The sequence below is a fragment of the Panthera leo genome, chromosome B1 (assembly GCF_018350215.1).
Source record: "Panthera leo isolate Ple1 chromosome B1, P.leo_Ple1_pat1.1, whole genome shotgun sequence".
NCBI classification, from domain to species: Eukaryota; Metazoa; Chordata; class Mammalia; order Carnivora; family Felidae; genus Panthera; species Panthera leo.
The window spans coordinates 16,125,181-16,150,718 of NC_056682.1; the positions used below are offsets into that span (position 1 = coordinate 16,125,181).

Consider the following 25,538-nt stretch of genomic DNA (forward strand, 5'->3'; position numbering starts at 1 on the left):
CTTGTGGGGTTTCCCACAAGTGTGGAGATAATTCTTTTCTGTCTAGGAGCCTTTTCAGGCACTAGTCCTTGCGCAGAGAACAGTCCCATCAGAAGTACCATCATTTGTTAGTGAGATGGTGATAGACTGCCAGAGAAACAGAAGTAATGAAGAAAATCAGAGCAGCCTATGACCGCTGTAATTTCATTTGCTGCCAGGCCAGTCTTCATTAGATTTTTCAGTTCTGGATTCATTTCTGACCCCTTATTTAAAGAGCAACATGGCGAATCTAAAAATAGTAGGGAAGAAATTCTAATAATGAAAGGTTTAAAATTAAAAAGGCTAAGTATTATTTAACTTGGAGAAATGAAGGAAACCTTTTATTGAGTGTGGACCGAGATTGATGTGTTTTCTGTTTTACTAGGGTAAAGCAAGAGGTGATGTGCATAATAGACTAATTTTAGAGATCATAACGAACAGTGGAGTGGGTTACTGAGGGAGTTTGCTAAATAGTTTTTCTTCAAATATTAAGGGGATAGATTTTCATCTCCGAATTAGTTTAGGTGCATTTGCACGTGAAGATAATACACTAAAAATATTAAAATTCTTAAAATCACATGCTTCTGAGTAGAAGAATTTAAATTGTTTGAATAGTGTTTTGAACAGTGATTCTGAAGATTTATTGTGATTCTTGAGCAGTAAAATTGGCTTATGTTACAGAGGAACATGGAAAAAGAAATCAAGCATACCTTCAAACTGCTACACCGTGTCAGAAATCAGTTAAGCAAATATAAACTGCGAAGCAAAGGTTAGCGTGCGTGGACAAGGAGATGAGAAGTCACGAAGTGTAAAACAAAGAGGAACTTGGCAGATTTTTATGAAAAGAATAAATGAATATAAATTTAGTTTTAAAAAATGCATTAAAACCCAAGGCTGCTGATGGAAAACGTTCAAAAAGATCTCTCAGTTTTATAAAAAGTAAAAGTACACTGACTGCAGAATATGATTCCTTCCGTTGGTGTCTGAGAAATAGCAGAGGGCAGGGAGGTGGGAGTTAAACATATCAGAAAATAAAATATCTTCATTTGGGAGGGAAGATTGACAGCGATGGAAAATTTGATACAAGAAAAGGAAATTTTGGTACGAGGAAGTTTCTGATCTCTCTGAAATTAAAGAATTCATGATGCGCTTATAATTGGGGCAACACTGGCACTGTGGGTAAGGTGTATCTGCTTTATGAATGACAGCGAGGACCATGAGTTAGTTTATGTGAAGCATTTAGCCCAGGATCTGCATATTTCTAATTGTTAGGTGCTACTGTTGTTGTTGTTACAGTCATTAGACCAAGGATTGCAAATAGATTTAATTTCATCATGAACACTGATCAATTACTTGTGGCCCACTAGAATGCAGTGTTTTATTTGGGGGTTTGAGGGTGCCTAATAAATAGCAATGTTCCTGTCTCCATCCTGAGGTCTGAACCACTCTAGGTCCAAGGAATAAGCCAAATGAAGGCCAAAAAGTGTGCTCTTATTACTGATAGATGATGGAGAGTGTAGTTTACATATGCAAACAGTGACTCTCCAAAACTGAGTCTCAGAATCAGACATTCTTTCCCACCTGGCTTTGTCCCTGATTCTCCCTCCTTCCCCCTCTTTCTGGCAGGTGCCGAGTCTACTTGCTGGCTGCCGTTGGAGGCAGAGAACACCTGCTCTTAAGAGGAAGGAGAACAGAAGGGCTGTGCTTCACGTGGCCAGTTCCTCCTCCTCTGTGGTCAGATTAAAGACCTCTTCCCTCTCTAGGGCATAAAAGAGGGGGTGAGGGAGAGGTGCAGGGAGGCCAGGGATGGAGCCTCTTGTACTTAGAACGAAACATCAAGAGGTGACGGTGGGGTGAATGAGTAGTGCTCTTTTCTTTCAAATAAACAAAAGTTGTGGCGCTCGGTCCCTACTCAACAGAAAAGAAATTTATGATTCCCAAGGTACGTTGAAGGAATGGTAGCAAAGAGTGTAGAAGTGGTGTGCCGGTAATTGTTAATAACTGGCTTTTGCCGGGAGGAGTAAGAAACCCTGACGGGGAGCATTTGCTGGTTTCTGTGGTGTGAATCACTAAGCGTGACGTCCTCGGGAAGAGATTTGCAGTCGCACGCCATTTTATACATAGTGTGTCCACCATGCTCGTACAATCCGTGTAAATAACCTTGAACACAGATTATAGGAAAATGAAATTGTTAGGAAATGATGAGTTTTAAGTACTTTTACCTTTTTAAAAAGTGTAAATTAGGGGCTCCTGGCTGGCTCGGTCAGAAGAGCACATGACTCTTGATCTTGGGGTCATGATTTTGAGCCCCACATTGGGTGTAGAGATTGCTTGAATAAATAAGTACACTTTCAAAAAAAATAAAAGAAAATAAAGAAAGTATAATTTAATTGCCAGTTTGTGTAATTTTAATCATGGTAGACTTTAATTCCTGAAAAGTTAACAGGCGGCTCTCGTGAGCCAACACGAGCCTCGTGAGGTGTCTCCAGCACAGCGCTGGGTGGAGGCCACACAAGTTCTGTCTCCGATGACCCTGCAGTAGACAGACTCACAGTTCTTCTAGAGGAAGATGATTTTAACAACACAAGAAGTCAACCTACAGCGACCAGTCCAGCATCTGAAGTGGACTGTACCCTCAAACATGGGCTCGAGTCAGACAGGCCTGGGTCTCACAGACCTGGTCTGCACCTGGCTTTTCTGCTTATAGGCTGCATGGCCCTGAGGAGTCCTGTACACTCTGAGCCTCAGTTTTAACTGTGAGATGGAGGAAATAGTTCCTATTTCCTAAGACGGTTGTGATAATTAAATGAGATAATGCACATAATGCCTCAGCACAGTTCTCAGGACATGCTAGGCTCCCAATAAGACCTAAAGATACAGTGATCAGGAGAAGGCAACAGAATTCTCCGATGGTCACTGCAATAGGGTTAATGCATCAGAAGAGGCAACACAGTGTCTTATTTCAGAAAAACTTAAAGTGTATAAGTCAGTAAGTCATTTTCAATACAGAACATAAAATTAGGCAACTTAAGGGGCGCCCGGGTGGCTCAGTCATTTGAGTGTCTGCCTCTTGGTTTTGGCTCAGGTCATGATCTCACAGTTTCGTCAGTTCGAGCCCTCTATGGGGCTCTACGCAGACAGTGCAGAGCCTACTTGGGATTCTCTCTCTCCCTCTCTCTCTCTCTCTGTCCCCCCACACCCCACTCATGCTGTCTCCGTCTCTCTCAAAATAAATAAAAACTTAAAAAAAAAAAACTAGACAACTTAGGATGATATTCAGTAAACATTCTGAATGAAAATGCTTTATTTAGAAATTGAGAATGGACTGCAGTGGTGCTATACGTGGGTCTATAACTACTTTATGGTGACATTAATAGCTAATATCAAGATACGAGGAACACTAGTAAAAACCAGATACAGGTAGCAGAGAGAAAAAATTTGGCTTTCCTCAGGTTAACTGAAAGACACCAGCTGGTCAGTGGTGACATAGCTTTGCTTGCTTTTTGTAACATGTAATTTCCATAGACTTCGGGGAACTAGGAAATGAATGTATGGTAACCTGTTATTTTAGGACAATTTATACGAGAAGAAGAAAATAGAAGTCACATTGCAAACAGATGACAACTGTTAATAACTTGGCATAGAGATTTCCAGGTTATTTTCTGTACACATAACATGAATCGTGGATGTGTGTTTATGTAAGTTTGGGATACCTCAGCCTGCTGTGGTCCAGAACTTTCTAACTGGTGTGACGCATGTATAGGCATGTGAAGATAAAGGTGTCCTCAGCCCTCCAGGTGTCTGGGTAGGGCCTGGGATGGCTGATTGCCTCGGTGTTCTGTTCAAATCCTATCATTTGCCACGTGTGTCACAAATGGAAGAAGGTTAGGAAGCATGCCTAGTCTTTCCGCGTAATCCGCTGCCTTCTACACACTAGTAAAGTGGAAAGCAGGTTTAAAAGCCCCATTAGTGGAAAGCGCCTCTTACTCCTCTGAGTCCTGACTGAAAACATGTCCCCTGCTTGTGCTCCAGTCCCTGGCATGCCCTGCTCTACACCGTTAAACACACCTAGTGAAAAGAGCTCAGAGCCTTGTTATCCTCAGTAGCACTAAGACATAAAAACGAAATTGAGATATTTTTCTTTGTTCGCGATATTGGTGAAGATTAAAAATTTGACACCTGGTGTTGGCAGGGATGTAGAAGAACAAACAACTTCATGTCCTGCTGGTAGGAGTATGAATTCTTGCCTCTCTGTAACACAGTTTTACAATATGAAAAGCAGGTCGCAAAATGTGCATTCTTTTTGATAGTTATTATTCATCATAAGAATTTATCTTCAGGAAATAATCACGAACGTGTGAAAAGATTTCTCTAAGAATGTCTCTTGTAATTTTATTTAAAATAGAGAAAACCTTGAAGTAACTAAAATGCTTGACAATTAGTGTCGGGTTAAAAAAATGTGGACACATCCGTACGATGGGTCGCCACATGACAATGGTGTCGTATCAGAGTATTTAATAGGTTTGGAAGATAGTATGAATTGATAAAATGAAAAGTCTCTAAGGCTTTTTATAGCATAAATCTAGTCTTATAAAACAAAAAAAAATGTTTGAATAGAAGTCTATAAGTACATACCAGATGTTAATTGTGATTGATGTTGAATGTCGTGCTTTGTGTATTTTCTCATTTTCTTCAATGGATAAAGGTTACTTTGGAGAAAGTAAAAATGGGCTCAGACTGAGGAAGTAAAATCTGCCCAGCCATTTATCACGTTGGAATAACAGATACTAAAGCCAGCTACAGAGTTCACAGGGAGCAATATTTTTTTCCAAGTATACACAGTGGCTGTAAAAAATGTCATGATGATAACCTTCTCTGACTCCCGCTTTCTGACTCACTGAGAAACTTGGCTCTCTCAAGTCTCAGACGTCACCATTTGAAATTATATCTGTAAGAGTGACACTTCCTATTCTTGCCTGGAGGGTTTCAGTCACTTTGGCACAGAGAAGCACCCTCATTTGTAACTCAGCTTTACAGCTGCAGATAAGGGTTTACTAGACTAACCATTGCTTGTTTATCATAACTTTGTAGTCTCCAGGGAAAAGGGGCCTTGGGTCTATGTGAAGGTGATGATTTAAGTCATTCTGCTTTGAACCTGTCACCATGCTGCTTCATTTCAATTTCATAGACACTCCATGCTTCCCCCAGAATCCCAGAGAACCCGTCTTTTCCTCTGTTTGGGGAGACATCCCATGGTTCTTCTTGCTTATTGAAATGAGTCAGTAAGCCTGATTTTGTTGGGCTTCAGTGACCCTTGGTGGCCTTAAGTTGATGAGGCTGAGACACATAATCATGAAAAAAGTAAGGCTACTCAAAAATTTTTTTATATGTATTTTACAAACATTCACATACCTCATCTCCTTAAATACTGTGTGTCTAAAGAGTCAACCAGTGGCAGTAAGGGTTAATATTTGTTGAACTCTCACTGTGGGTCAGGCACTATCCCAAATAGTTTAAAGGTGTTATCTCATTTAATCTTCATCAATCTTCTTTTCTATGAGGAAAAATACAGTTATTTTTCTTTTTACAAATGAGGACTTTTGAGAGAAAGCGTAAGTAATTTCTTCAGGGTGACGCAGTAAGTGTCGGAAGCAGGATTTGAACCCAGGCCACCTAGTGCTGGAGCTTGTGTGCTTAACTACTCTGATACACCAAGCTGGGAAACAGCTTCAGCGTAGCTGCTGAAATCACCATGCCTTTATTTCTTCTCAAATGCTTTAACTGAAGTCCCTCTCAATGAAAACATTATCCCTAGCCTAGGACAGAGTAGCCTGTGGCAACTTGAAAAACTACCTGGCAGTGAGAAAGAATGAAATAGGGCCTTTTGTAGCGACATGGATGGAACTGGAGAGTGTTATGCTAAGTGAAATAAGTCATACAGAGAAAGACAGATACCATATGTTTTCACTCTTATGTGGATCCTGAGAAACTTAACAGAGGTCCCTGGGGGAGGGGAAGGGGAAAAAAAAGAGAGGGAGGGAGCCAAACCATAAGAGACTCTTAAAAACAGAATAAACTGTGGGTTGATGGGGGGTGGGAGGGAGGGGGAGGGTGGGTGATGGACATTGAGGAGGGCACCTGTTGGGATGAGCACTGGGTGTTGTATGGAAACCGATTTGACAATAAATTTCATATTAAAAAAAAAAGAAAAACATTATTTTTGGGTGCCTGAGTGGCTCAATCAGTTAAGCATCTGACTTCAGCTCCAGGCCATGATCTCGCGGTTTGTGAGTTCAAGTCCCGCATCGGGTGAGCATGAACCCTGTTTCAGGTGAGCCCTGCTTCTCTCTCTTTCTCTCTCTCTCTCTCTCTCTCTCTCTCTCTCTCTCTCTCTTTCCCTGTGCCTCTCCCCCCCCCCCCACCCCCCCATAAAAACTAAAGAGAAGTGAGGTCATAACTTGGGCAGGGGATAGCTGTCGTCATGTGGCTTTTTCCTTGTCTTAGGGACAAGAGATACTGGAAGTAAGATCTTGCCATAGTTGGGAAAGAGCCAAATCTTATTAGTGGCTTGCTCTTAATATTGGCATTCACAGTATTGTTTTGGAAAAACACATATTATAGCTCTGCATTTCTGATCAAGAGAACGTTCACAAATATCGGTCCTCCAGATTCTTGAACTAAACTTGGCACCAACAAGGCCGTGTTCTCCTCTGGATGAAGAAAGCTGAGTGAATGCTAACTATCCCTGAAGAGCTGGCTTCCAGACTAGGAAGCCTGTGCCATGAGGGATAGCCAGCATTTGGATATACATTGACCCTTGAAAAACATAGGGTCAGGATGCCAACCCCCCGTGCAGTCAAAAATCTGCATATAACTTTGGGCTCCCCCCAAATTGAATGACTAATACGCTGTTGACTCTGGCAGCCTTACTGGTAGCATGTACACTCAATCAACACATATGTTGTATGTTCTGAGTATCACATATTGTATTCTTACAATAAGCTAGAGAAAAAAATGTTAAGATGATATAAGGAAATGCGGGGCACTTCGGTGGCTCAGTTGGTTGTGTCCAACTTCAACTCAGATCATGATTTCATGGTTTGTGAGTTCGAGCCCCACATTGGGCTCTCTGCTGTCCACGCAGAGCCTGCTTCGGATCTTCTGTCCTCTGTCTCTGCCCTTCCCCTGCTCATTCTCTCTCTCTCTCTTTCAAAATAAATAAACAAGCAAAAAAGAAAATATAAGGAAAAGAAAATACATTTGTAGTACTGTACTATTTTGAGAAAACCCTGCCTATAAGCCGACCCACATACTTAAAATGTTGCTCAAAGGTCAACTGTATATAGTGTGTGCTTTTGTTGAGAATGAAAGTCACTCATTTCCCACTTCATCTTTTGGTATCAAGTGAGGGTGAATTTTACAAATTCAGTAATCATCTTCATTTTTTAAAAGGGTCTTTATTTTTGAGAGAGACTGAGCACGAGGAGGGTGGGGCAGAGAGAGAGAGGGACCACAGAGCTGGACACGGGGCTCGAACTCTTGAACCACGAGATTATGACCTGAGCTGAAGTTGGGAGGCTTAATTGACTAAGCCACCCAGGCGCCCCTCAATAATCCATCTTCAAATGCCTGTTATGTGTGAGGAGGGTTTGGTGTATATAAAGATGAATTGGTTCTGCATCCTTGGATTTATTCCCCTGCCATCAAGGTGTTAGTAGTCCGGCATAGGAGACCCGTGTGGATACAAATCGCTAAATGTGAAGCAAGGTATTAAGACCGGAAGTGGAGTGCGAAGTGCTAAAGAGTGGGTAGGAGGCTTATGCCGTAGAGGATAGGAATTGGAGAGCTTCAGAGAGGAATGCTATGAACTGACTGTTTTGGAACAAAGAGGATTTCAGCAGATAACGGAGCGAGGTGGTGTGCAAGAGGGAGAAGAAACAGAGCAAAGGCTGGGAGTCAGGAAAGAGCCGAATACGTTAGGGTATTATATGTGGTCTGGTTTGGCAGGAAAACGGTATCCACGAGGGATATAGAAGGCAGTGAGGCTGCAAAGATGACCTGGCATTGACCATGCTTTTATCCTTGGAAAGGACTGAGATGAATAAACATGAACCCACACTGAATTTTAGGGTAGCAGGAAATGGTTAAGAACATGAACTTTGGAATCAGGCAGCACCCCAGGTTATAATTTTGGCTCTAGTACATAAAAACAATGAGACCTTGAATAGATTTCTTAATCCACCTGAACAAATTCTTCCTCTCTAAAGTGGGGATAATTACAATACCTATTAGGAGGATTAAATGAGATAAAATATCTAAACAGGTACCTGGTACCTGATGAGAGGAATCTATAAATGTTAGCTGGTATTACATAATTTTATGGATTCATTTAAGAAATTGAACTCTTCACTCAAATAGCATGTATTTCTTCAGTACCATTGATGACTCATTTGTTCCAGAGCATGAATCTCAAGAATATCGAGAACAGATTGTTCAGAATATTATTTGTACCTGTTTAGTTTTACAGATGTTAACGCATATTAATTTAGCTTCTTGTCTTAGTTTGGGCTGCTGTAACAAAAATACCACAGGCTGGGTGGCTTAAACAACAGACATTTCTCATAGCTCTGGAGGCTGCGAAGTCCAAGATCGAGGGGCTGGATATTGGGTGTCTGGTGAGGGCCGACTTCCTGATTTATAGAGGGCCTTCTTCTCATTGTAACCTCACAAAATGGAAAGAGCTCTCTGGAGTCTGTTTTAATTATAGGCACACATCTCCTTTATGAGAGCACCACTGACAAGGGCTAATCACCTTCCAAAAGTCCCCGCCTCCAAATACCATCACATTGGGGGGGATTAGGCTACAACGTATGGATTTTGGAGGAACAAAACATCCAGTCCGTAGTATTCATTAATATTTACTGAATGCCTGTCCTGTGTTTAGTGCCAAGCTAGGTCATATTGGGGAATACAAGACACAATCCCTGTCTTCAAGTGGCTCATGATTTATTTAGTTGGGGAGAAAAAAGGTAGCATATCTATCTTATAGACAAAGCTGCAATTTTATTTTAGGCTCAGGTGTGTTATTTCTCAGAGAAGTGTTAGGCCCTGAAAGGACTAGACATACCATTTCTTAAGTTCATAGCACTCTTTGTAGAAATGTGACTCTTTAAAATAGCAATATAAAATAGTAGGTAAATAGGAACTATTATAGAACAGAAGTAATCTAGTATTTCAGAGAAGAGAAATATTAATGTGAACTAGAAGGAAGTAGCATTGTATGTAAGATCTAGTTAAGTGGACAAGTAAGGAGATTGTTTCTAGAAGGAAACAGCATGAGCAAAAGCCTGGAAAGTCAGTGTGGTTCTGGTTGAATGGCTAAAGTTAGCAACTCAGGAAACAACAGGTGTTGGTGAGGATGCAGAGAAAGGAGAAGCCTCTTACACTGTTGGTTGGAATGCAAACTGGTGCAGCCACTCTCAGAAACAGTATGGGGGTTCCTCAAACAGTTAAAAATAGGACTACCCTATGATCTGGCCGTTGCACTAATAGTTATTTCCTCAAAGGATACAAAAATGCAGATTTGAAGGGGTACATGCACCCCGATGTTTCTAGCGGCATTATCAACAATAGCCAAATTACGGAAAGAGCCCAAATGTCCACTGACTGATGGATAAAGAAGATGTGGCAAATACATACAATGGAATATTACTCAGCCATCAAAAAGAATGAAATCTTGCCATTTTCAATGACATGTGTGGAGCTAGAGACTATTAGGCTAAGTGAAATAAGTCAGAGAAAGACAAACACCATATAATTTCACTTATGTGTGGAATTTAAGAAACAAATGAACATAGGGGTTAAAAAGAGAGGCAAACCAAGAAATAGACTCTTACCTATAGAAAACAAACTGATGGTTACTGGAGGAGAGGTGGGGGGTGGCGGTGGAATAGGCCATGGGGATTAAGGAGGGCACCTGTGATGAGCACTGAGTATTGCATGTAAATGATGATGCCCTAAATTCTACACCTGAACCTAATATTACACTCCGTGTTAGCTAACTAGAACTTAAATAAAAACTTGGGGAGAAAAAAAAGAAACTGCCTTGGTTGAGTCTAGGTTTCCATGGAGGGGGAAAAGAAACTGGGTTAGATGAGAGAGCTGGTGCCAAGGTGCAGAGCGAATGCAGGCTGGAATGTACAGTTATCACTGAGGGGAGGTCACTGGAGGTGTTGAGCAGGGGAGGGAGGAGATGAGTGGTCTTTTAGGAATGTTTTGACAGGGGGTGCTCAAGATGGTTTGGATGGGAGAAAGGATTGAAGTCAAGAGGACAAGTAGACTAGTTTGTGCAGTGACCCACAGGTGAAAAGGCCTGAGATAGGGTGGTGACAAATGGAAGAATAAGAAAGGAGCTTGTTTGAAGAATCAGAGGACAAGTCAGTAGAGCTTTGAGACTGGTCTTTACTGTTCGGGAAGAGAGCTAAGATAAGATTTTGAGGCTGGAAGGATAGATGCTGGTGCAGGGATGGAGAAGTGAAGAAAGTGTACCGAAGGTAAGTTTAGTTTGGACAGGCTGAGTTAGGTAGGCAGGCATGTAGATAGGTCAATAAATAGAGATAGAGAAGCAGTTTAGAAAATATCTTAAAATGACTCGTAATACTACCAATTGCCCTGCATTTTCCTTTATTTCTCTTTTGGATTATAGCCCTCGTTCATACACCACATATTTACATACCTGAAATCATGAATGTACATACCGTTTTGCATTTTAGAATTAGTGTGTCTTTAAAATCTATTTTTATGTGGTTTTTAAAATTATTCATACTATTGACTGAAGTTTTTCCCCTTGGTGTGATCCATCCCCAGAGCTTCCTGAAAGCAGGGGCCATATTGGTGCTGTTCATTCCCGTGTGGCTACAACATAGGCCTATTGAGCTCATAGATTATCTCTTTTCTTTGTAGAAGTTGCTATAATAAGCATGTATATGATTTTTTTTCTGTTTCTGTCAAAATATTTCCTTACGATAAGTTTGTGAGATTAGGACTGCTGTGTGAAAGGACGACTGTCTATTTGCAGGTCACCCGGATAGCAACGCACGAGGATGAGTTTGGGGAAATGTGCTGCACTTGAGTGAAAAGTCAATACTTTCCAGTCGTAGAACCTAATTCCGAGGTTAAATTTAAGACTCAGGGAGAGTTAAACTTTGATGATTCCAGGTTTGCGTATGCTTCTTAAAAGCTGTTTCCTCATCCATTCAGTAACTTGAGGGAAAACGCACATAAGGAGCTACTGTTGTGCTTTAACGTTATTTGGAGGAATGAAGGCAATTTCATTAGAAGTCTTTATTGATCATTAATTTCCTACCCAGAGGCTCCCATTTGGAAAACATTGGTGAGGTGTGCATTTAGCCATGCTTTACGTATGGGGTCTTCAGGGAGCTCTCTATCAGTTGGGATGGCATTTGGCCATGAGACAAGTTGACTTACAGTGACTTAAACAAGTTAGGGATTGATTTTCCTCATGTAACAAGATATCCTAGGATGAGTAGTCTGGGGCTGTTGTGGCTGGGTGATGTCATTGGAGATCCAAAGTCCTGTCTTAATGTCACCAGCTTTGCCTGTGGCTTTCATCCTCATGGCTGCTGTGCCTTCATCCAGCTGCATCCTTGTTTAATGCAGGAAAACGGAGGGAGGGCAAAGATGAAAGATGGAAAGGGCTTTTCTGTGGAGCCTGTCCCTTTCAAAAGCTTCCCTGGAATCCCCACTCAGCAACTTCTGTTATTTCGTAAGTTAGAGCTACAGTTGACCCTTGAGCGACACTGGTCTGAACGGTTCGGGGTTTTGATTAATGCAGAACAATATTGTAAACGTATTTTCTTAACATTTTCTTTCTTTCTTTCTTTTTTTTTTTTTTTTTTTTAGCTTTATTATAAGAATACAGTAGGGGTGCCTGGGTGGCTCAGTCGGTTAAGCATCCAACTTCAGCTCAGGTCATGATCTCACCATTCATGGGTTTGAGCCCCGCGTTGGGCTCTGTGCTGACAGCTCAGAGCCTGGAGCCTGCTTCAGATTCTGTGTCTCCCTCTCTCTCTCTCTCTGCCCTCCCCCACTCACGCTCTGTCTCTCTCAAAAATAAACATGAAAAAAAAAATAAAATCTTTGAAAAAGAAAAAAATACATCCAGTATATAATCCATCCAGTATATAATACAGTATATGTGTTAACTGCTTATGCCATTAGTAAGGCTTCTTGTCCACAGTAGGCTATTACTGGTTAAGTTTTTGAGGAATCAGAAGTTATACGTGGATTTTCAAGTGCTTGGGGCATTAGCACCTCTAACCTCCACGTTGTTCAATGGCCAGCTGTGTATCCAGTGGCCATTCCTAAATGCTAGGGAGAAGGTTAGTATTTTTAGCTGGGTGCCTTGTTTTCCCTGATAAAACTGGTTAGTGAAGAAGAAAAAGAGGAAGAATGCTGGCAACCAGCAGTGGTGGCCACAGTCTCCAGGTGACATGCTGACAGTGCTGCTAACAGCCTCTCCCTTGAGGTGGGGAAAGGCAAGCACCGATATTTTTATCATACAGGTGAAGGAATAAAAAGATGTGAATTTGTGAGGAGTCCATGAATAGCTATGATATGATGAATTTATGTCTGTCATCTGGATTTTAGTTGAAGAGCCAAAGGACGTGTGAAGCCAGCCAAATGTGGCATTAAATCTTTGGATGCTGCAAAGTTCATGTTCAGAGTGAGAATTAATGTTAAATGGCTTTGTTATGGGCAGACTCTTAGTCAATATAATCAAGGGCTAAGAAACGCTCAGGCTAGAGGCTTTTGATTAGGGCAGTACTTGGTAACCATTGTATAGCTCTTAAGAACTTGGGTTCATAAAGACCAGCTGCGTGTGCTCAAAATAGCCACAACTCTAGGGTTAAATCCAGCACTTAACAGTGTGAACTTTTATTTTTCCTGACTCAGAGGGGTTTTCAGTTACACATACGTAAACCTGGTGGAATAATAGTGGAATAATCTATTCCAGTGGTTCCTAACTCTTTCTGTGCATGAGAGTTCCCTGGGGAGCTCAAACAATACTGATGTCGTGGACCCACAGCAGATACTCTGATTCTGTTGGTCAGGAATGGTCGTCTTCTTTTTTTTTTTTTTTTTAACGTTTATTTATTTTTGAGACAGAGAGAGACAGAGCATGAACGGGGGAGGGTCAGAGAGAGGGAGACACAGAATCCGAAACAGGCTCCAGGCTCTGAGCTGTCAGCACAGAGCCCGACGCGGGGCTCGAACTCACGGACCGCGAGATCATGACCTGAGCCGAAGTCGGCCGCCTAACCGACTGAGCCACCCAGGCGCCCCAGGAATGGTCTTCTAAGTGAGAAGTAATGAGGGAAATCACTAAGGGAGTGGGAGTGGAACTGGACGTGAGAGGATGGCTTTGAGAAATGTCAGACAGTACCGTCCAATAGAACTTTCTGCAAGGATGAAAATGTTCTATTTGTGCTGTTCAGTATGGTCTGTGAGGTGCATTTGGCTACTGAGCACTTCAAATGGGGTCGTGCAGCTGAGGAACTAAAATTTTAATGAGTTGGCCACCTGTGGCTCAGGGCCACATTATTGGATAGGTCAGGTTCAGAAGGTAGAGTCCATAGGCTACAGTTACCACGTAGGGAGAGGTGGGTAGTGGTGGTGGGTGAAGGAGAAGGAGGAGTTGAGTACAATCGCAAAGTTTCTGTCTTCAGAGAGGAGGCGGGTGGTGATGCTTCTGGTATCGGGAATGAAGTTGGGGGGCGAGTTCATGAGTTTACGTGAAGGTCTCAGCACCTGGCCTGTTGTAAATGCTTAATCACATCTGGGCAGGATTCACGGCTCCTGTGTTTTATTTGATGAGTACAAAATACAGTCTAAAAGGATCTCTGAAAATAGTATTTTCTTCCTATTCAATCTTTTCTTTTTCTCTCTTTTTAAATATCAGGTATCAAATTGTAGTGGAAATAATCCAAGCAACTACAATTAGCAGCTTTCCCCAGCTGAAGAGGCACAAGGGTAAGAACCGTTTGTTTTCTTCAGCTCTACGTTTTGCCGGTTCTGGAACTCCCCCAGTCTTCTCTCCTGTCAGAATGTTAGCAAGTGTGAGCATTTTTCTGGCTCACATTTAAATATTTCCAATTTATTAGTATAACAGCAGCATTAGAGAAAGTAAGTATAATTTCATGCTAACAAGAACCTTTGTATTTCTGTGTTTCTTTAAACTTTCTTCATCCGTAGTCCTAATTTTTCAGACTGAAATCATTGGGTATATAGTGCTTCTGTTCTGTTTTGAAAGTAAGCATGATTTCATGACTTTTTTCTCATTAAAATTTAATCTAAATATTCGTTAATATTTCTAATTTGAAACGTAATCTTTTTTTTTTTTAATATTTTTTTTTAACGTTTATTTATTTTTGAGACAGAGAGAGACAGAGCATGAACGGGGGAGGGGCAGAGAGAGAGGGAGACACAGAATGGGAAGCAGGCTCCAGGCTCTGAGCCGTCAGCCCAGAGCCAGACGCGGGGCTCGAACTCACGGACCGTGAGATCGTGACCTGAGCTGAAGTCGGATGCTTAACCGACTGAGCCACCCAGGCGCCCCTTGAAACATAATCTTAGTAGTTATTTAAATGACTCCAGTGAGTTGATATTTTGTAATTTCCTTAACCTTTTTCTTTAGTTAAGATTTGTATCTTGTATTCGTGTATTCTTTCCTCCTTCTGGGTTTAAAAAGAAAAAAAAAAGTTCTATGTTTTTCCCATTTGTTTCCCTTCAAATGAAGAGATTTTTACCTAGGCATGATAGTGAGGAATAATTAAGGCGTGAAGCTGGCTTTCAACTCCCTTCTCCTTGGCCTGGGGCTAGCATATCCCCCCTCATAGATATCCTCCTCTCAGAGACCTGTCACTGTCTAGAGTGCAAGTCTTGATCCATAGCTAAGAGGCAGCAAACTCCTTGTTAGGGTAGCCTTGCCATGAAAATCTCCAGGCCCGCTTGAGTCCCATCAGGAAGCAGAGTGTTGAAGGAAGAGTTGGACCAGAGTCTTACAACGTGTGCCTACAGAGGCAACAGGAAGCTTGGCCTGGGGACTTTTCCTTGTGTGTGAGTCACTGGCCGAGATAGGAGCTAGGTAAAAACGAGATGAAGGGACAGACTAGGAAGAGGCACAGATTCTTAATCTCTCTGCCCAGCAAGGAAGATTGTACAAATTTGTTCATTCAAAAAATGTTACTGAACACCAACTGGGTGATGATGATACGGTAGTGGGGAAAAACAAAATCTCTGCATTAAGCTCTTAAATGAAGCTGGGAGGCAATCAGAAAATGAGCAAATCAAATAAGCAGCATTTTATTTTTAATGTTTATTTTTTTAAGAGAGAGAGACAGTGAATGTGCAAGCTAGTAGGGGAGAGAGAGAGGGAGAGAGCATCTCAAGCAGGTTCCCCACTGTTAGTACAGAGCCCGATGTGGGGCTTGATCTCATGAATCGTGAGATCATGACCTGAGCAGAAATCAAGTGTCGGATGCTTAGCTGACTGAGTCAACCCAGGCACCCAAGTAAGCAGTATTTTAGATGTGGTGTGTGCCTTGGAGAAAAGGCTGTGAGAGGGGGTGTGTGGCAGGGAGGTCTGGCTCAGCTGGAGGGGGAGGTAGATTTGCATTCAGATGGGTCATCTGGGAAGACCTCCCCCCACTTGGTGACCTGGGAGCAAAGACCTGGGGGCCTGAGGGTATCTGGGGAAGGACAGAAGCAAAACTCTGAGGCAGAAGCATGTGGGGCTTGCTTGAGTCACCTGTGTGGCTAGAAAGGGGTGAATTGGGGGAGAGAAGCCAGACACGAGATGGGAGAGGTGGCACTGGACCCCATTCCGAAGGACCTTACTGGTACTGCTGGGACTTTGGCTTTTAGTCGGCAAGAGGAAGGAAGTCTTTTTTGAGCAAAGGAGGTGTGATCTGATTGATCCCCACGAGGCTGTGGGCTCTGTTCCTCTCCTTTTTTCTTATTGTTCCTGCAGAGAAGATGCTTCATTTCAGGCAGTTATTTTTAAGAGGATAGTAGAGAGGGAATTCTAGTTGCCACCATTATCTTTCCTCAGTGTTCCTCGTTGATATGTGAGTCTAGTCAGCGAGATCCCTTCCTTATTCTGTGGTGTTGTATTAGCTTACTAGGGCCATTGCAAAGTAGCACAGACTGCATGGCTTTGACAACAGAACTTTATTTTCACACTGTTCTGGAGCCTGGAAGTCCGAGGTCAAGGTGTCCGAGGTGTTGGCAGGGTGGTCCCTTCTGAGGACTGTGAGGGAGGGGTCTGTTTTAGCCTCTCCTCTTGGCTTGTAGTTGGCCATCTTCTCTCTGTGCCTTCATATCATCTTCCCTCTGCTCAGGTCTTTGTCTAAATTTCCTGTTCTTGCAAGGACACTACTCGTATTGGATGAGGGCCCACCCTAATGGCCCCATTTTAACTCAATCACCACTGTAAAGACCCTATCTCCAAATAGGGTCACTCTGAGGTACTGGGGGTTAGTATTCATGAATCTGAGGGTGGGAGCGGGAACACAGAGAAGCCCATACAGTTATGTTACTAGCCATTCTCCGCGACACTTCTTCCTTTCATGCCTCATTTTCCATCTAAGCTGCCCTCAGAACTGTCTTGCTCTCAGAAATGTCTCCTTCTATTCAAGCACTGGGGAGAAGGCAAGCAAGCTGAGCTCACTTGGGGCCGTGGAGCTGTTTTCCCTTGGGACAGAAAAGCCCGGAGACTGGTTTACCTCTCTGAGGTCACTGATTAGCAGTGATTATTGTCACTGGTTTTAAATTTATTCACAATTCTCATTGGATAGTCGTGGTTTGTTTGGTTTGGCTGTAAGCCAGAGAATCTCTTCCTTTCTCAAAGTCTAGGACTCTGCTTCTTGTGTATATGCACAACTAGCTTGAAACAACCCTTAGGCTTAGAATTTGGGACAAGCCATCTCCATGCCAGGAGCCTTCATTTCATGTTGGGCTCCAGAGGACAGAATGTGTGCCAGCGAACTTTGTGGAGAGAGGCAACTTTGGTTTTGCTTCACAAAGCAAATGCAGACACTTTATGGAGCCACAGGAAGCGTGTAAATGTGAGGAAGTGACTGTGACCAACACAAAGATTTTTATAATCAACTTTCCACTTTAGTCTGTATATCACTAGAAGGTTTTGATAGAATATTTGCATTGTATTTTTATTGAATAATTCCACTAAAAAAGGTGTTGAATATTTTGATAAGTTATTTGAGTTAATAGATTTAAAAAATCTTATAAAAATTCAGTGTTGATAAAATAAATAAAAATGTTCTCCCTAATTATATTCAGGTTATGGTTGATGACATGGTTAATGATTCCTATTTTTATAATATTTATTTATATTTATGTTCCTATTTTTATAATAAAGCATGTCAGTGTAGTGTCACTGGTCATCGTAGCTCTGACAAGATTAGAGGAACCATATAGTGCACAGACTCATATAGCTGGAAATAGAAAAATGAAAGCCGATTAGTTATAAAATCTTTCAGAAGTATTTTTGGAGTATTCCGACGAGCAGGGTGAGGCAATGTCTGGGAATGAAGTATTCCAGTCTAGGACCTGGATAATGGTACTGCAAGGAAGGGATTGATAAGGAAGACTATGGAAGGAAAATAGCCTACTTGGTGACTGGTTGGATACGAGAAAGAATCAGATGATGGGACGTTATCGTGCTGGTACAGCCTGCTGACTTTTCACATGAGGAAATGGTTATCTGGAGAAGTTAAAGACCCTAACTTGTAGTCTGCACCTGCTTCTGTCCCTTTGCTTCAGGTTGGTGAGGTGAAGTTTAGGGTAGAGGACAGGACTAGGGCAGCAGTTAGGAGAGCTTGTTCAAGTGAGCTTCTCTTGCTAGCTTCCTAATGAAACCTGGATGTGTCCTTTTATGTCTCTAGGACTCCTTTCTTTCGGTCTTGAGGTTGGGTGCTCTCGACGATCATACAGGGTTTCTCAGTGAAGACACTGAAAGAGTCAGGGAATGTGTATGAGGGACTGGTCTCGGGTGTTTTGGGTTTGCAGGGATAGCAGGATAGAAAAGTACCTGTTCGGCATTTGTAAGCTGGGATTCACACTGTGGAGAAAGAGCGCAGCCCTGCAGAAACATATTTGCATGTTACCAGTATAGAGGTGATAGTTAATAGTCTCCTTTTATCCTGTCTCCAAGTCAAGTATCCTTGCAGAGCCGATGCGGTGTTCTCCGTTATTGGAGGAGAATAGCGTATACCAGTCTGAAGTGACTTCTCCGAATTCATAATATCATCTGCTGTCTCACTGTTTAAATTCATTATGTAGGTGGCTTCCATTTTAAAGAATTAGGTTGCTGTAATTTAAGTGCACTTTTTTTTTTAATGAAAAAGGAAGATCAAATTTAGCATCCCCATTGTCCTTACTTTTTCTTTAATCAGTAACATATTGAGTCTTATAGGAAGTAGGTTTTTAAATTTTTTTAATGTTTGGGGTTTTTTTTTTGAGAGAGAAAGGGAGATAGAGTGAGCTGGGGAGGGGCAGAGAGAGAGGGAGACACAGAAAGCAAAGCAGGCTCCAGGCTCTGAGCTGTCAGCACAGAACCTGACATGGGGCCTGAACTCACAAACTACGAGTTCATGATCTGAACCAAAGTTGGATGCTTAACTGAGCCACCCAGGTGCCCCAGAAGTAGTTCTTTTTTGTCTGTAAGATTTGGAGTTTTGATATGTGGCTGGCAGATAAAAGGTTACTTTAAAAACTGGTTCCAGATAGTAATGATATCATTCCTCAACTTGATCTTTAATGTATTTCAAATAAATTTGTGTGTTTATTTTCTTCCCTGTAAAAATCGTTAAGGAAAGTTAAAGTTTTAGCGTTAGAAGTCTCCCCAAAACAGAATTGTTGAGTCGTTTTTAGAGATCTTTGCATTTTAGGGATAGTGTGATCTAGTAAAAATACTCTCAGACAAAGAATCAGGGGAAAACCTCGGTCTTTATGTGAAGCTTTTGACTTAAGCCCCACGTGTCTACACTGTTTTCTTAAATTTGGAAAATCAGCCTGTGCTCATTTTATATCTGACAGTGACCATGTAGCAGTGCCACCAGGTTGTGTGTGCAGTTGTAAGCACTTTCATTCCCAGTGCCGTTTCTCCTTCTTGCCACGTTACTTTTGTGGGTGGGAAAGTGAAGAATTTTAAAAAAAGAATGCACAGATAGAAGATCCTAAGAATACTCAGGATTCAACTTAGAGATGGGAACTTTATTTATGAATGTATGTATGTATTTATGTATTTATGAATGTATACATATATATATCACTATATATATATACTATATATATATGTACTATAAATGTGGTTTTGTTGTTCCATATAAAGCTATTTCTGGCAAGTCTTTTTCAGTCACAATCATTGACAATTAAGAAATGTTTTGCAATTGCAAAAATACTTTGAAGATTTAAGGAAAAAATTGCTGTATAACAGGTTGGGAGAAATTACCTGATTATGTGCCCTCTGAAACCTTAAGGAGCCAATCAGCTAACTCAGGATGACAGAGGAAGGCCTGGGGACCGCTTTGCTTTGTATATTCAGGAAGGTTCAAAATAAGGCTTTTGAGGCTTCAGCAAGCTGCAGCCAATCCACAGAAACCTCTTCATGTGTTTTAGATTCACTGTAGATTAGTGTATCATAAACGAGGAGCAAATTACTCTCCTTAATGAGGTAGAAATTTTAATTTGATTTTTGATGGCTCTTTTGGGGGGAGATTTTTATATTTTCAAGAAGTAAGGTATCAAATAATTTTTAACATCTTAACAGTGCTTCAGCAGTTTAATTGCTGATACGATTCTAGGGAAAATAAGTCCTAGAAATAAAAAAAAAATTATATTATGGAACTCATCTCCTTGTCTTGTGGATACGAAAATTATATTAGGTATAATTAGGGAAAAAGGTCTTAGAGAAAACTTACAGATATGGAACAATTTGAAACAATTAGTCTCAGAAGGTTTAGTTTACTCACAAAATTTTCTTACCTCTGACCTTATTTTATCATTGATCCTGGCCAAATGTATTGATTTACTAAAGCCTAAATCTTACCCACTAATAACCTCAACTGCTTGTTGGTCATGGAATTTGGGAAGTTTAGCTGAGTTCAGCTAGCTAACTTCAGTGAACTTTTCTTCAGTCTTCATTTTCTTTGACCGTTTGGTGCATTTGACATTGTTGGAGTTCCTCAGTGTTTGTTTCTAACCCTCTCATTATTTTATCCCTGTGTGGTCCAATATAAGAGCTATTATCACGGTCCGTGAGTTGGAGCCCCGCGTCGGGCTCTGTGCTGACAGCTCAGAGCCTGGAGCCTGCTTCAGATTCTGTGTCTCCCTCTCTCTGACCCTCCCCCGTTCATGCTCTGTCTCTCTCTGTCTCAAAAATAAATAAAACGTTAAAAAAAAATTAAAAAAAAAAAAAAAAGAGCTATTAGCCATATGTGGTTATTCAAGTTTAAATTAAAGGTAAATCCAGATTTAAAACCCAGTTCTTCAGTCATGCAAGCCACATTTCAAGTGTTCAGTAACCCCTGAAGTCATTGTTGCACTATATGCTAACTAACTTGGATGTAAATTTAAAAAAAAAAAAAAAAAAAAGGCAAGTGTTCAGTAACCATCTGTGGCTACCATATTGGATAGTACAGAACGAACATTTCCATCACCACACAAGTTCTTTTTTTTTTTTTTTTTTTTGAGTTTATTATTTATTTTGAGAGAGAGAGAGCGTGCAAGCAGGCTGTGCACTGTTAGTGTGGAGCCCGATGTGGGGCTCGAACTTACAAATCAAGATCATGACCTGAGCTAAAATCAAGAGTTGGATGCTTAACCAACTGAGCCACCCAGGTGCCCCCATCACCACAGAAGTTCTGCTAGGTAGCAGTGCCTATACCCATTCCCAGGCTGGTCTTCTCTTTCCTTTATCTATATGCTGATAAATCTCCAAATTTCCATCTACAGAACCTCTCTGCTCTACTTACTACTGCTTACTCAGTATTTTTATTTGAGTATCTTAAAGGCATTTCCAAATGAAAATGTGCAAATCAGGGGTGCCTGGGTGGCTCAGTCAGTTAAGCACCCAACTTTGCTGAGGTCATGATTTCACAGTTCATGGGTTTGAGCCCCACATCGGGCTCTGTGCTGGCAGCTCAGAGCCTGGAGCCTGCTTCAGATTGTGTGTCTTCCTCTCTCTGCCCCTCACCCACTCACACTCTCTGTCTCAAAAAAATAAACATTAAAAATTTTTTTTAAAAAATGTGCAAATCAAAGTACCACATAACTGGTCATCCTCTTAGTTTCTTAGTCTCAGTGAATGATATCATCACCCATCCATATGTCATAAACCTAGAAGTCATCTTTGTTCATTCCTTCTTCATCGTATACAATGACTAGTCCATTATCATCACAAAGTTTGACCTTCACAATATATCTCAACTCTGTTCTCTTTCTCTAAACCACCATCTTCCACCACTAGTCTCTCTTGAGCTATGGTAATAGCTTAATTGGTCTCCTTATATCTATGCCTGCCCCATTTGATATATTTTTCATACTGACGTCACATGATTAAAAAAAACATGCAGATATCCTCATGTCACCTCCATGCTTAAAACCCTTCATTGTCTTTTCATTGTTCTTAGATGTGAAATCTGCAAGGTCCTGCTTGCTCTGGTCCCTGTTACTGTCTTCAGCCTTATCTCTTGCTGTTCTACTCCCTCTTATTGTAGTCTAGCCACACTAATGTTTCTATTTCCTCAACTCACTGTGATTCATCCTGCCTCATATTCTTTGCCTGTTTTGCTGATTCTTCTTGGAATGCTACCCTACTCTCAATCTCACTCTGTCTAGGTAGCTCCTACTTATCTTTATATTTTATCTTGAATTTCTCTTCTCTGATCACAACCCCACTTCCCCTGATTCTGGGTAGGTGAGACAACTCCTGAGTTTTTACCAGTAGAGAAGGGTATACTCTGAAGGAAGTCTTAATCACCAGAGGTAGGTCTTGAGTCATTCAACAAACTGTGTTTTGAATGCCATTATGTGTTAGGTACAGCTGTGCAATGAAAAAAACTGTCTCTGACCTCAAGGAGATCATAGTCTAACAAGGAGACAGGTAGACACACATACAAACTTAGAGTACCATTCGATAAATGCAGTGAGCGTTGCATGTTCAGGGTTTAGTCGTGGCACAGATGTGCAGAACAGTCCGCTCTACCTGGAACAGGTGGTCAAGAAAGACTTTTTCTTTAGAGTAGCAGAGTTGAGCTGGAATAATTGAGTGGCTCTCATTTCCTTCTGGGCTTGTCAGGTGGATGTGGGTAGATGGTACCACATGTCCACAAAGAAGATAGTTGTGGAATGGCCTCCTGTGTATAAGCCATGTCAAGGGAGATACTGTGCTGGTGCTTGGCATGTAATGAAGAGACAAGGCTTGATAGGAAGACAGGAGCCAATACTAAAGATGCTTGTAAGCTATCCTAAGAAGTTTGGACTTAATCCTGTAGAGCAGTGGTTCTCAAACTATAGTGTGCGTCCCAGTCACCTGGAGGGCTTGTTACAATGCGGATTCCTGGACCCTACCCCAAAGTTTCTGACGTGGGGCTCGATCTCACAAACTGTGAGATCATGACCTGAGCCAAAAAAAAAAAAAATCCGGAGTTGGATGCTTAACCAACTGAGCCACCCAGGTGCCCTAAGATCCGTAACTTCTACCATGTAAAGAAATGGCAAAAACATAGTCATCTGCACCCTGGAAGAGGGCTTTCACCAGGACCTGGCCATGCCGTTACCCTCATCTTGAATTACCAGTCTCCAGGGGTATGAGAAGAAATTTCTGTTGTTGATAGCCACCTAGTCTGTGGTGTTTGTTATAGGTGCCTGAATGAACTAAGACACTGGTCAAGTATAGGAATTCTAAGTAATATGGGGACACGGGCTAAACTTTCCCTACAGTTTGGTGGGAATAAGTCCAGTATTTCAGCTCCCTTTTTAAAGCCTTCTTTTCTGTTCTGAATCCTGAAATGTTATTAAGAATAGTTAAGGTGATTCAAGAGTGGTGATTGCTCAGTTGACTACAACAAAGGATGTGATGTTGATTTGAGTCTGCCAGAAACTGCTAAATATAAATAGTACACCCTTGGGAGTGATGCTCATAGTATAGATGGGGAGGCTTTGGTCAAGTTGTTCATCTTCTTTAGGGTATAAGTAAACAGTTTCAAAATTGAATATATCAAGCAGAACTGTAGAAGAACTTCAGAACATATTAAATGTGTATATGGACACAGAACTGCTGATAAGAACCATAATGGTTTCCATTAGGAATTATTTTAAAAGATAATATGTACCTTCTTTGTCTGATTTGGTATTTAAAGGTGTCTCTGCCTGAAAGAGGGTAGCTAATTTGTAGACTCTAATGGACTTCTCAGGGTCCTTTCTTGTGCTTTGATGTGATCTGATTTTTGAGCATTGCTGTAATCTGATACAAATGGCTCCTAATTTCTGAATTGCCTGACCTTAGAAGATGCCCCAGCCCATTGCCACAGCGGCTCTCCTGCTGTGAGTACGGCAGCCTCTAGTTCCTGCTATCCCTTGGCCAGCATCCTGCCAGGCCCCTTGGCCCCCACCCGTTCTTGGCCTCAAAGGATGAAGGGCTCAGGGCACGTCCACTACTCTCTCTGTAGTCTCCCAACACTGTAGGAGTCCTTCCACCTCCGTACCCCAAGAAAACTTTAATCATTGCATATTCTAACACCCACATTTACACAAATGAAGTTCAGGCTCAGCGATAGTAAGCAACATACCCTGTGTAACTAGAACTAGTTAGTCACACACAGATTTGGAACTTCAACTCGGGTCTCCTAATTTTTACTCCTGGTCTCTTCCCACCATGCTGCTTATTCACAAAGGTAGATGTTATGAAAGTCCTGGTAAAAGCTACAAATTATTGGGCCAGATCTGTGTTCTAAGTATGTGTCTTGTACCTGTTCAACTCATGGCTCCAATTTGGGAGCAGGACTCTCCTGGTAATTTACTGTGTGGATATAGTTGATACGACACTATTACTTTAAAAACGTATCGCAAGCATGTTGGAGGACCTTAAGCCAAAGGAAGTACTACAAGTTTCGGTACTTGAGACATTTAAAGGGAGGAAGTAGAAAGTGTGCTGTAAGCATGTCTGACCAGGCTGGGCAAGGTCAAACTACAAGATCTCTGTAGTCTTCTCCCATGATAACGTGAGTGGTTCCGCCATCAGCTCCTGCTATGATTTCTGCTTACTCCTCAAGTACTCTTTCTACTAAAGTGGAGTGACACTTCAGACTATGAAATCCGGGTGTTCGGTATGATAAGAAAATCCCATTTGTTCTTTTTGAAAAAGAACATACTGGCCTCAAGTTGAAAAGTAAGATAAATATGTGTATATATATATGTACTGATTGATTGTTCGTTTGTTCTCGGGCAGCTTTTGAGGTGGTTTTCAGATCATTTTGAAGAAGTTTGTGATGATTAGTGACTGCTGAGAACTGGTGTCAGTTTCGTGTTAAGAAATCAAGCACCATTTTTCATTTTGAAACTTGACCAGTCCCTAGGTAAATACATACCTGTTTCTTGAACCCACCTCTCAAGGGAGTTTCTTAAAACTTGTATTTACGGAGTGCTGGGGTGGCTCAGTCAGTTAAGTGTCTGACTTCGGCTCAGGTCATGATCTCACGGTTCGTGAGTTGGAGCCCTGTGTCAGGCTGTGTGCTGACAGCTCAGAGCCTGGAGCCTGCTTCGGATTCTGTGTTTCCCTCTCTCTCTGCCCCTCCCCCCAAATAAATAAACATTAAAAAAAAAAAAAAAAGAAAGAAAAAACCCTTGCATTTAAGGGCACCTGGGTGGCTCAGTTGGTTAAGTGATTGACTTTGGCTCACGTCATGATCTCAGGGTTTGTGAGTTTGAGCCCTGAGTTGGGCTGTGTGCTGACAGCTCAGAGCCTGGGTCCTGCTTCGCATTCTGTGTCTCCCTTTCTCTCTGCCCCTCCCCTGGTTGTTTTCTCTCTCTCTCTCTCTCTCTCTCTCAGAAACAAACTTAAAAAAAAAACTTGTATTTACATGTACAGTGAAGACTCAAAGGATTGTTCATCTGTGGACACAAGTTGAGGAATAGAGGCCCAACATTTTCCAGTGAGGAGCTCCCTTAATTCTTTACGTTGAGGGCCTGGGGGGGCATGAGGAGGCCTGTTCATCCTGGGGAGGAGAACCACATGCTGGGGAGTCAGGGGAAGGGGTGAGTGTGCAGCCTTGTCTACTTTACTGTCACAGAGTTTATACCTCTATATTAGTACTTCTCTGTAGGGTGGAGGTGCAAGGCACAGTTTTGTCCCCCAGGGTGCCTAGGGCATTTGGTCCCGTCCAGCGACCTTACTGGTTGTCCCGTCTGGGGGAAGGGAT

At 41.7% G+C, this 25,538-nt stretch overlaps 1 protein-coding gene across 12 annotated transcripts in view; it reads left to right on the plus strand.

Annotated features, from left to right (window-relative positions):
- The window catches only part of SNX25 (sorting nexin 25), a 150,264-nt gene that overhangs the window by 54,393 nt on the left and 70,333 nt on the right, over positions 1–25,538 (plus strand). For 11 of the 12 annotated variants that reach the window (XR_006201453.1, XR_006201455.1, XR_006201452.1 and 8 more), the window contains exon 6: positions 14,000–14,070. The exons of the other annotated variant lie outside the window; for it this stretch is intronic. Coding sequence is in view for 2 of the 11 variants with exons in the window: in XM_042934303.1 (XP_042790237.1) it covers positions 14,000–14,070 (71 nt within the window). In the remaining 9 variants the exon portion in view is untranslated. The remainder of the gene's footprint in view (positions 1–13,999; positions 14,071–25,538) is intronic. 12 annotated transcript variants of the gene reach the window in all.